Source organism: Lactuca virosa, chromosome 3 (genome assembly GCF_052849685.1).
Source record: "Lactuca virosa cultivar CGN04683 chromosome 3, Lactuca_virosa_CGN04683_v6, whole genome shotgun sequence".
Classification (NCBI taxonomy): domain Eukaryota; kingdom Viridiplantae; phylum Streptophyta; class Magnoliopsida; order Asterales; family Asteraceae; genus Lactuca; species Lactuca virosa.
The window spans coordinates 151,434,487-151,447,312 of record NC_136428.1 but is presented as its reverse complement, the minus strand read 5'-3'; the positions used below and the strand labels follow the sequence as shown (position 1 = coordinate 151,447,312).

Sequence of the window (12,826 nt, the reverse complement as noted above, 5' to 3'; positions counted from 1 at the left end):
AACCTAGAAATCACTTACACACAATGAACAATGGTTATCAAGTCCTAATTTGAAGGTAACCAACATTCAATTATATTAAATTATTAAATGAGAGGGAACATAATTTTTTTTCACTCGAGACACGTAAAAAGAGAGACGTAGATAACAAGTTCATTCTCAAATACATTTTTTGACATTCATATTTATTCTCAAACTCTCTCTCTTATTCTCGTTTATTCTTTTAGAATGACCTCAAATGTAAGCTTATTTTGCTAATGTAAACATGTTCAATTCCTACACAATTTTTTGGCATTTTCATTCATTCTCATGCATTCTTACTTGTTCTCAGTCTCAACTAGGGATGAACATACAGCCCGTGGGACCGGACCGGACCGGAAAAAAATCGGGTCGGACCCGGACGAAACTGGATTAACATATTAGTGGGCCGGTTTTCGGGTTTCGTTTTTATCAATAATCGGGTTTCGGGTTTAGACCAGACCGTACCCGAATTAAAGGATTTAATCCGGAGCAGACCGGACCGGAAAACCAAAAGTTATTCTATTTTTTTGATCGACAAACAGTAAGCGAGAATTACCAAAATAAAAAAAAAATTGTCCAATTGAATTGATTCGGCCTCTCCTATGAATCACATTATAGTGTCAATTTTTTTTTAGTTTCGGCCTCTTCTCTTGATCGCATTATGGTGTCGATTTTTTTTCTCGAAAAAACAAATGTTATTTCCTAGTTCAATTTTTTTAATGAAAATAGTGCATTTAAAAAAAATAATGCAGTATATTTTAATAAAAATAATGTTGTTAAGTGCAATTTTTTTATAAAAATCATGTAGTTTTGTTTTATTAAAATAGTGCATTTTTTTTATATTTTATAAAAATAGTGTTGTTAAGTGTAGATTTTTTATATAAAAATAGTGCAATTTTTTTATAAAAATAATGTAGTTTTTTAATAAAGTTTGTATTTGTTTGCATACACCTCATTTGCACGTGTTCTAATTAGAGTCTTGCAGCCTACCGTTGTATTCATCTTCTTTTATGTATTTTTTAGTCGAATTATACAAACAACAAAGATACGAATGATGGATGTTACGTAATAAGATTATAATTTGAAATAGTATGCTAGAAAGTAATATGACAAACAAAACCTAAAACTGTAAACAACAAGCATACGAAACCCAGTTTGGTACTGGGAACAGGATTGGACCGAAAATGTAATCAACACTACCAAAGTCTAACTCGATCCAAAAAGCCGAAACCCGGTTTAGTACCCGGAACCAAACCGGATCGAACCCGGACCAGCTACACCCAAAAAAGGTTCGGTTTTCGGGTAAGGCAATTCACGATTTTCGGTCTTTGGGCCGGGCCGGGCCGGTCCGAGTTCGCCCCTTTGCTCATCCCTAGTCTCAACCATTCAGTGATAATTAATATTCTTAAAAAATACACATGTATATATTTTGTGAGAATAGTCATATTCTAAAAGAATGCAAAGTGCTTTGTCAAATTCTGATTTGTGTTAACTTTTACATGATTTTTAAGAGAATGTGTGCAATGTTGCAATAAGAATGATTATTATTTTGATGCAAATTATTATTTTGCGGGTATATGCATGTGTATTATTTAAGAATGAATGTTAGTTCTTTAAAACCCACATGAATGAAGTCATATTTTAGAAGAATGAAAAGGCAATATGTGTTTATGGTAACATGACATAAATATGCTTTTAAAAAAAATGTGGTGATTATCTATGTTTAATTTCGAAGCAATTTAATTTCTTTTAATTTTATATAAGTAGATACATAAATATCTAATAAAAAAATCTCACCAAATTAACAAATAAATATGGGCGCTTCATGTACTTATACATTGTATGTTTCAATACACAATTCACAATTACACAATCTTAAAATTACATGTTAACAAAAAATAAAATTGGATGAAGGATGGAAAAAATTTATTAAGTATCTTCCATGGAAAAATGTGATATTTTAAAGGGTTTAGGCTAATGAGTCACCAAGAAGTTAGGAGGAGATTGGTATTTCATAACTCAAATTTGGAAGGTGACCTTCGGGTCACCCAATTCGGTTCAGGTAAATTTAAAAAAGGGGAACCCAAAACCGTAAGTGTGAAATACCTATTCATGCTCCACATAGGAACCGAGCTTCAGACTTGTTGAGTACATCAAAAGTGGTATGGTATCGGTTTGGTTCCGAAAATCAGTTCACATTGCTCATCCCTAGTCATAGGTGTTAGTTTTGGTTTCAACAGTACACCACTAAAAATGGCATCCCGGTTCCAGAAGCTTCCGCTTCCTTCAGTTCTATCAAAACAAAAAATTTATACAACTGAGGATGAGGCGCAAGTTCTTCGCTGCACTAAAAACCTCGCTATTTGGTGTAATTTCGATATATGCGAGATGATGAACACCAGAGAGGAGCTCAATGCTAAAAATGTGAGTTTTTATAATCATATTGAATCTCTAGATTGAAAAACCATACGGCTTGCCTAAATATGAAAAAGTTTAGTCTTACATAAGTGATTATCATATTTTTGTAATATCTTAATTGGAAATTTTAAACAAAACGATTATGAAAAATAGAGCTAAGATATCAAAATCTCTAAAAATAATTTGTAGTCTAGCTAAATTATACCGTTTATTAAGATTAGCAGGGCCTTCTTCATATCAGGAACACACAATGAAGTTCCAGAAGTAGTTTACAATAATTGTTTGTTACTACATGCCATCTTGAAGTTGGTTAAATACAGAGAACGTACTTAACTTTTCAATGATTGCTTTAACTTCGTACATGAGGTCCTCCTGGATTCATGTTACCAATAATAAAATTCATGTTACCTTTAAAATCCATTTTCTTGATTTTCTGTTCCAGACAAAGGCACAAGGCTGATATGCCAGCCATTCATGGTTTTAAATATCATCAATATTTTACATGTGTATTTTAGTTACGATTATTATTACTTTTATATCATGCGTATTATACCTCAAATAGAATATATATACCGATGGATACACCCAACACCACTGGATGTAATATAAAACTATATACATAAGAAAATTTTGCAACATAAAGATCAGAATTTTAGGCAGGTGAAAGGTACCATTGATGATTGGGGAGGCAACGCAAAAACATCACAGCTCATGATATATCCTTCGAAATAGTTTAATAAATGCCAATCTTTACCTTATATCTCCACCATCCTCATTACTTCTTCTGTCCCTATAAATATTCTTCTTCTTTCTTTAGCAAGCTTAACACATCTGATCCTTGAATTTTACTTTAGTTCGATCAAAAAAATTATCAACATGGGAACCCCATCATCTATAAATCATTTCAGATCCATTAGTTTGCCTTCTAGGTTAATTCACCCATCATGCACTAAGACCGAGAAGAAAATAAATGAGCTGAGACATCGGGAAAATTGGCGGGTTCGTTTGAAAGCATTCAAAGTGGTTTAGTTGGTTTAGCAGAGTTGCATGTTTTCGTGAATGAGTTTGCCCAGGCTCCAAAGACCCAACAAGCCCTTTCTCACCACCAAAATGGAACTCGAAGCTGCCTTAGAGTGGTCCATTGGGTTTCCAGACACATGTAGCGCCCTTATAGACATGATCATGTTAATGAAGGAAAACGTGAACGCCCTTCAAATGGCCTTACAGAGGAAAGGTAGCGATTCAACAGTTGCTAGTAAAATTGCAGCGTATCTATGCTTCCGGAAAACGGAAAAGAAGGTTGTAAGCAAGAGCCTCAGGACACTAAAACATCTACAAAAGAAAATATGTTCATTTCTTTACGTAGATGCTGATCACCATGTGTCAATTGTTTCCAAAGTTCTTAAAGAAACTAAGGCACTTACTATCTCCCTGTTCAAATCCATTTTGATCTTTGTGTCAGCCAAGCCTAAGACGGGTAATGGGGTTCAACTTATATCAAAGTTGTTGTCCAAGCGTAAGTCCACACACAAACATGATCAAGTGGTTCTCACCAAGGTAGAAACCATTGAGTTGACTCTCACGTTGCTCCACAAGAATGTGCGCAATGGTGAGACCAAAGATATTGATCTAGAAATGACACTAAGGAGATTGCAAATTCTTGATGTGGGTCTTGAAGGATTGAAGGTTGGTTTAGATCACCTTTTCAGGAGATTAATCCATAGTAGAGTTTCCCTTCTCAATATCTTAGTTTGTTACACATCCAAAGTTTTCATACACCAGTTAGGCGTGTTTTAGAGGCATTTTCTGGTGTTTGTAACATGTGCATGGACTTTGTGAACAATACATAATATCAACAATACGATCTCATTTTTGTTTGTTACTAGTATCTCTTTATTATTCCTAAATTATCTGCAAGTAGTAGATAAGTTTAAAAGAAAATTTTCATGTTATATATATGGTTTTTTGCTAAATGTTTGAATATAATTGGTTCATGGAACTCATTGCGACGGGCATTAGCCGAAGTCTTGGCTAGCTGATCAATTATGTGTTGGGTTTCATTTGTTAATAATGGGAAGTGATTCGTACACAACAGTTTTTTTCCATACACAACAATTTATGCATTATGGAGTTGTACAGTACAGCATTTTAAAACACCAATTGTTGTGTATTGAGAAAAAAAATGTTGTGTACAAATCATCTCCCTTAATAAAAACATTATTAACGACATATGGACTCAATAAACAAATCTAAACCGTTACCCTCCATTAAATCTACCAACGGATTATTAAAGCATAAAAAACCAACACAAATTAGACCATAAAACACTTACATTGAGTGCTAATGCAACTGATGTAGGGTTGAATCTCCATGAATTGTTGGTCGTTAAGTTCCCATGCACTACAAGAATAACAGCTATTAGCGGCGAAAACCATCAATCGCGTTGGTTGTCGACGCTAATAGTGGCTATCGCCGCTAATACTCTTCAACCCCGATCTGTATGAAAAGCTGAGATTTCATCCTATCTGTCGATTTTGATGCAAAGCCAACAGCTTGGACCCTTGTTGTGTACAACACCAATAGCGTCGACGTTGTCGTCGCTAATAGTCTAATTAGATGGCGCCAAAACTTCCCTCCCAACACTTGTCGCCGCAATTACTTCACTGTCACTGCTAATACGTTTGTGTCGCCGCTAAAGGTCTGCGCGAATAATATCCCTTCCACTTCCTTCTTTCCTCTTTTGTTCTATTTTCCTAACGTTCACTCAACATACCGACGATTTTGTTGTTTCACCCTTCAGCTCTCTGATTAAGCCTAAATTTCACTGCCAAAAAATCCCCAATCGTGACCTCCCCATTACCGGCGACCCCCCCCCCCCCGGTCATCATTGGTGACCTCCCCAAGCTTTTGCAGGTGAGGTTTTCTTCTTCTTTCTTCTTTGTTTTTCTGCTTTTCTTTTCTATTTCTCTTCTCACCACTAAAACTCGAATTTCCAGCTTGTCTTTACCGAAATTTCCAGCTTTACTATTGGGATTTGAAGTTCCTTACCGAAAAATCTCTAAATTTGGAACATCAACCATCTTCTCCACCATATTACACCTCCACAACGTCTTCATCATCTTTTTATTTTTAGTTTTGTATGTTGATTGTATATTCAGTATATATGTATGTGTATAATGTATGTATATATGTGTTTTTTAAGTGTATTATTTATATGATTAATGTATGTATATATGTGTATGCGTATAATGTTAGTATATATAATGTATAGTTGTATGTGTATCATGTATGTATATATTTGTTTTTCTATGTGTGTTATGTATGTATCTATGTATTTGTGTGTGTATTATGTGTTTATATGTGTATTTGTATCCATAGATATTAATTTGTAATGGAAAAGTATGAAACAAAAAGTAGGATGCTATAATGGAAAAAAATGAGCATGCCCTTAATTTGTAAAGTACAATGCTAGTATGGAAAAAATGAGCATGCCTTACTTTGTAAATTATAATGCTATAATTGTAACATCATGACTCCCAGATATAATATTTAATTATATTATATTCATTTTGTTAGGGCAACTCGACGAGTTGGAGGCCCCAACTCGCGGAGTAGAGATGGAGAGGCCCGCGTGACTTTTAAAGTCTACTCGACGAGTTGGAGGACCCCAACTCTACGAGTAGGTGTTGAGTAAGAAAACCCTAATTTTCAGGGTTTGTACCGTATTTAAAGGATCTTAAGCCTTCATTTCCGCTTCCCGTATCATTGTTACACCTTAAGAGAAACCCTAAATGAGTTGGTATCATCTGTGAGAGGGAGAGAGAGAGAGAGAGAGAGAGAGAGAGAGAGAGAGAGAGGCTAAAATTGTGTGATTTGGTGCATTCTTGGAAGGAGATAGAAGAGAAAAAGGCTTGGATCGAGAAGAAGGCTTTGGATCCAGTGTTCCTTCAGTACTAGCTGCTAATTGGAGGTAAAAAGCTATCACCTTGATCATTGTTTGGTTAGATCTCTTCTTTAGGAAGTTTGTAGCCATTTCCATCTTCCTTTTGAGCCTTTGAGTCATTTGAGCATGACATGAAGTTGAAACGTCATATGTCACACCCCAAAATCGGAACGGCGGAAACGTTCAGGGGTGGAGGACGTCATGTACAGTATCACAACAAAGTATAGTAGTAAATAAGCAACAACATCATCCATTGCATTAATAAAATAATTTCATACAAGTGTGTTCTGTAAAGTTTATAAGACACCAAAAATGTAAATCAAAATATGAGATGAGTCTTGAACGAGCTCCATCTTCTCAAAAGCCTGGCATCGGCACCTGTCTACTGATGACCTGAGAATACAAGTTATTTTGAAAGAGTTTGTCAGCTTTTAGCTGGTGAGTTCATAAGTATTTTAGTGTCATTGTTTGTATGAAAGTGTTTGTGAGTACTTGATGTATAAGTTTGTAAATGTTTGTAAATGTTTGTAAATGTTCGTAAATGTTTGTATCTCCTAGAAAGTCCTATATTTTCTACTAAACGTAGCCTTCTACCAAGGCATCAAATGAAATGTGTGTTTGTTTCTTATAAGAGTGTATATTTTCCCAAGTGTGACTATCATTAATCAAAAATATAGTTTTACATTACCGTTTATGTGAAAAGATCACAATGTGAATGCAATGGGGAAATAATAAAGTACTGTAGTGTTGTATTATAGTAACTACTGTTGTACTTTCTACCTTAAGCCAATTGATATTTAAGGTATGATGTGACCTGATTGTACCATACTATCGACTAATAACACGACGATGAAAGACGTCGGAAGAAATGACATTTGGCACCCGTAGACTTCCAAGTCCCACTATAGCGAACAGCAAGGTGTAGGATAGTCAATCCAGTATAGATCTATACACAAATTCACGCTCTCCCTCTAGGAGATTCTGGCTACAAATCGAGCCATGACAGGTGATGCCATGCCCTGAGCGATGGTTCACATTTATGTTATTGTATTTTTGTATATGTAATGTATGTACTAGCTGTATTGTATGTTCTCTCTGTCTAGTATGTATGTATGTTCTCTTAGTTTCTCATAATAGTATGTATGTATGTTCTCTTAGTTTCTCATAATAGTATGTATGTATGTAATGACTCATGTATGAACTGACTCTTTGTATGTTTCATTGTTCTAGTAATAGTATTAGTAACTTCCTAAACTATACCTATTATAGTTTATTAGTAATGTTGTTTGTATGAATGAACATGTTTGAATACCCTTGCTACCCAAAGGTATTGAACTGAATGAAGAAACTTTTATATCTATATATATATATACTTAATATATAACTAAGATTCAAACGACCTTCGGACAAACAACCGATACCCTAAGTCCACAACGAAACAAGGAACAGGAAATAAAGTGAGCTATCAGTCCTAAGTCCTTTCAATCCTACTTATATAACTATATCTATACAGATACACTTTTGACAAATATAAGTTTAAAAGAGTTTAATAAAAGTATTTAGCATGTAAAAGAGTTTGTAAAACGATTTGAAGTAGTTTGTTTGATAACATAGTTTGAAAAGTAAGAAATCCACTTGTTTGGTAGTTATTAATCACATGTGATTGATATAATAACTATAATAGTTCAACTTGTATTCCTCCCCATTTAAAATCATTTAAAAGGTTGATTAAGGGGTATGAACTCACCTGTAGTGAGTGGTTTGGATGAACGGATGGTATAGGATGCTAAGTGTCAAGTGAGGACTTGAGCACACACACGGATCTTATTTAACATATACTGACACATATATGTATCTAATTAGTCAATTAACAACTAATTAAGCAAGTAAAGACACCCTAGAACATGGAAAACACTTTAGTTCAAGTGCTAGAAGTACCAAAGGGTTGCATCTAAGGGGAGTATGGCCTCTCATTGGAGTTTATGGCCAATATTGGTGTATCACATGAGTTTACGGCCAGGGGTAATTTCCCCATGAGTTTACGACCGTAAACCCATGGTAATTTGTAGCAAGATGTGATATAAGGTCTTACAAGTCATTATGAAGTGTTCTTTGATCAAGTCTAAGCCTTAGGAAGGAATGGTGGCACCTATGCACCACTAACTAGTGTTTACGGCCCAAGGTGATTGCCTTGGCCGTAAACACCATTTGTTCTTGATTATTTTGATGTGTAAGGTCCTATACTCTTCTTGGAAGTATTCTAGACTTGGTTCCAAGGCTTTGGAAGGGATTAGGGCTCATATTGCCCCCTTTATTAGGGTTTACGGCCCAAGGCGATTGCCTTGGCCGTAAACACCTTATGATCTTGTTTTCTTGATGTTTTCTAGGTGTAAACTAAGTGATTCAAGCACACACCAAGCTAAGGTAAGAGTACTTACAATATAGAAGCTTGTAAGGGTGTTTAAGGTCCAAGAACACTAGTGTGTGTTCTTGGTGTTCCTGGTGAAATGAAGAACACTTGAAGATCTATCAAAATGAAGAGATTTCATGGATGAAATCATGTACAATCACTAGATGTTGTAGTATATCAACTAATCAAGGAAAGAAACACTTACTAAGTTGAAGATCAAGAAGAAAAATCGGATGCTACTTGAGAGAGAATCACTTCTAGGCTTGAAAATGGTAAAAATGACTAAAATGACTAGGTGTCATATTTATACCCTTAGAGTTTACGGCCGTAAACTCCATTTTATGGTCGTAAACTCCAAACTCTTGGAGTTTTGTGACTTAAATGTTGCACATTGAACTCTAGAGTATACTTCCTATATTTACCTCTTGAAGGTACTAGGCTTTAGAACACTCAAACGTCTCTAAACAGTGCTAAAAGTTAGTAGAAATAAGTTTGACTTAGATTGAAGTGAATGGTTGTACAAGATACAAATTTCGAGTTTTCACATCATCCCCCCGTTAGAGGGAATTTCGTCCCGAAATTAGAGTTTAAGCAAATAAGTAGTTACAAATAACTAAGTAAAAAGATGAGGATATTTCAGTTTCATTTGATCCTCTCGCTCCCAAGTGAATTCAGGTCCTCGCTTAGCGTCCCAGCGAACCTTCACTATCGGGATACGGCTTTGCCTTGTTTGCTTGACCTCTCGGTCCTCGATCTCTACAGGTTCTTCCACGAAGTTGAGGCTCTCGTTGATCTCGATCTCGTCGAGTGGGATTACAAGAGTCTCGTCGGACAGACACTTTTTCAAGTTCGAGACGTGGAAAGTAGAATGTACGTTACTGAGCTCGCGGGGTAAGTTGAGTTTGTAAGCTACAGGGCTGATTCTAGCGAGAATCTCGAAAGGCCCTATGTATCTTGGATTTAGCTTTCCACGCTTTCCGAAGCGTATCAAGCCTTTCCAGGGTGAGACCTTCAATAGAACACGGTCGCCCACCTGGAATTCCAACGGTTTTCTTTGTTTATCTGCATAGCTTTTCTGTCGGTCTCTAGAGGCTTTCAATCGTTCACGAATCTAAACGATCTTCTCTGTCGTTTCCCGAATGATCTCCAGACCGATGAGAGTGCTGTCAGGAACTCGTCCTTTAGCTAACTGGGTGTCACCCACCTCAGCCCAGCACAGAGGGGATCTGCACTTTCGGCCATAGAGGGCTTCAAATGAAGCAGTCTTTGTGCTCGTGTGGTAACTATTGTTGTAGGAAAACTCGACAAGGGGTAAATGAGTATCCCATGCCTTCCCAAAGTCGATCACACAGGCTCGCAACATATCCTCCAAGGTTTGGATAGTCCTCTCACTTTGTCCGTCGGTGTGTGGATGGTAGGCTGTACTCATGTCCAGCCTAGTTCCTAGGGAACTTGGTAGCAACTTCCAGAACCTCGAAGTGAATCTACTATCCCTATCAGAGATAATGGATATGGGAACACCATTCAGTCGTACGATCTCCCTTATGTAGGTTCTTGTTAGTTTCTCCATCTTGTCCGTCTGTTTGATAGGCAGGAAGTGTGCGGACTTTGTTAGCCTGTCTACGACCACCCAAATGGTATCAAGACCACCCGTTGTCTTGGGCAGCTTGGTTATGAAGACCATCGTGATCCGCTCCCACTTCCATTCTGGTATCTTCGGCTGTTGTATCAAACCTGAGGGTTTCTGGTATTCGACCTTAACCTTGGCGCAAGTAAGGCATTTACTTACGAAGGTAGCAATCTCTGCTTTCATGTTAGGCCACCAGTATAGCTTTTTAAGATCCAGATACATCTTATCTGAACCTGGGTGGACGGAATATTGAGTGTTGTGAGCTTCGGCCATGATCAAGTCTCTGAAACCACCGTGTTTCGGTGTCCAGATCCGATCCATGAGATATAAGGCTCCGCCACCTTTGACTTCCAAATTCTTATTCATCCCTCTCAGGGATTCACCCGCCACATTTTCAGGCTTCAAGGATTCGAGCTGAGCTTCCTTGATTTGTGTGGACAAGTGTGAATGGATAGTCATAGTCAAAGATTTGCCTCTACGACCAGAGTATTCTTTCCGACTTAGGGCGTCAGCTACTACATTGGCCTTGCCGGGATGATAACGAATTTCGCATTCGTAATCACTGAGTAGCTCGACCCACCGTCGTTGTCTCATGGTGAGCTCCTTCTGGTCGAATATATGTTGTAGGCTTTTGTGGTCTGTAAAGATAGTGCTCTTCGTACTGTATAGATAGTGTCTCCAGATCTTCAGAGAAAACACTATTGCTCCCAACTCAAGATTATGAGTGGTGTAGTTGACCTCGTGTGTCTTCAGCTATCTCGAGGCATAGGCGATGACCTTACCTCGCTGCATCAGAACACAGCCGAGCCCTTGATTTGATGCATCACAATACACCACGAAGTCTTCTATCCCTTCTGGGAGGGATAGTATCGGTGCGGTGCATAAGTCTCGCTTTAGCGTTTGGAATGCTTTCTCCTGCTTCTCTTCCTAGTCAAAGGCCACGCCCTTCTGGGTCAAAGTCGTAAGAGGTTTTGCAATCCGTGAGAAGTTCTGAATGAACCTGCGATAATAGCCAGCGAGGCCTAGAAATTGACGAATTTCTGTAGGCGTCTTCGGTGCTGACCAGCTCTCAATGGCTTTGATTTTGGAAGGGTCCACGTGTATTCCTTCTTCGCTAATCACGTGTCCTAAGAATTCGACTCTTCGGATCCAAAATTCGCATTTCGAGAACTTCGCATAGAGCTTCTCCGATCGTAGTGTTTCCAAGACCTGTTGAAGATGTTGACTATGCTCCTCCTTACTACGAGAGTAGATAAGTATGTCATCGATGAAGACGATGACGAACTGATCCAAGTAAGGACGACACACCCTATTCATTAAATCCATGAATATCGCGGGCGCGTTGGTTAATCCAAACGGCATCACTACGAATTCGTAGTGTCCATAACGAGTTCGGAAGGCTGTCTTCGGAACATCCTCCCCTAACACCCGTAACTGGTGATACCCGGATCTTAGGTTGATTTTTGAAAAGAAGTTCGCCCCTTGAAGTTGGTCGAACAAATCGTCTATACGAGGCAGTGGGTAACGATTCTTAACGGTCAGTTTGTTGAGTTCCATGTAGTCGATGCACATACGAAACGATCTGTCTTTCTTCTTGACGAACAAGACCGGAGCTCCCCAGGGTGAGAAGCTTGGTCTAATAAAGCCCTTGCTGAGCAGTTCGTTAAGTTGACCTGACAGTTCTTGCATCTCTGCAGGTGCTAGACGATACGGCGATTTGGCTACTGGGGTGGCCCCTGGAAGTAAGTCGATTCTGAACTCGACTTGACGTTGTGGAGGTAATCCTGGGAGTTCTTCTGGAAAGATGTCGGGAAAATCGCGTACCACCGGAATGTTCTTAATGTATTTCGTTTCTTAGTTCACATCGATAACATGAGCAAGGAATGCGCGACATTCCTTTCGCAAGAATTTATGGGCTTGAATGCTCGAGATGAGGCGAAGGTTAGTGCCGGGTTTGTTGCCGTAGATTATTAGAGTTTCGCTAGACGGTAAATTAAGGCGAACTGCCCTTTCATAACACATGATGTCGACACGATGCAGACTCAACCAATCCATGCCGATAATGACGTCGAAACTTTTAATTGAGACCGGCATGAGGTCGATTGAAAATGAATGGCTATCTAGAGTTAGAGTATAACCTATGTAAATGCAGTTAGTACTCTCTGTCTTTCCATTACCCATTTCTATTGTAAAGATTCTTTTAGTGCATGCGATTTATTCTTAAGCAAGTAAGCAAATTTCTGGTTCACGAAACTCCTCTCCGCTCCACTATCAAACAGAATGCATGCATAAGAGTTATCGAGGAGAAACGTACCAGTGACCACTGTAGGGTAGGCAACCGCTTCCTCGTGGCCTATAGCCAGAACTCTTCCCACTCCGTCGGCGTTTCCTGCCTTCGGGCAGTTCC

General features: G+C 38.1%; 1 protein-coding gene across 1 annotated transcript; it reads left to right on the top strand.

Moving 5' to 3' along the window:
* The first annotated feature begins 3,546 nt into the window (after window positions 1-3,546).
* On the top strand, window positions 3,547-4,233 carry LOC145164172 (uncharacterized). The gene has a single exon (XM_079082898.1). It carries the CDS (start codon window positions 3,547-3,549, stop codon window positions 4,231-4,233), a length of 687 nt encoding a protein of 228 aa, XP_078939024.1.
* The last annotated feature ends 8,593 nt before the right edge of the window (window positions 4,234-12,826 follow it).

Excerpts from the sequence above, each read along its gene's own strand:
- LOC145164172 (XM_079082898.1), top strand. The coding sequence starts at position 3,547 with ATGGAACTCGAAGCTGCCTTAGAGTGGTCCATTGGGTTTCCAGACACA.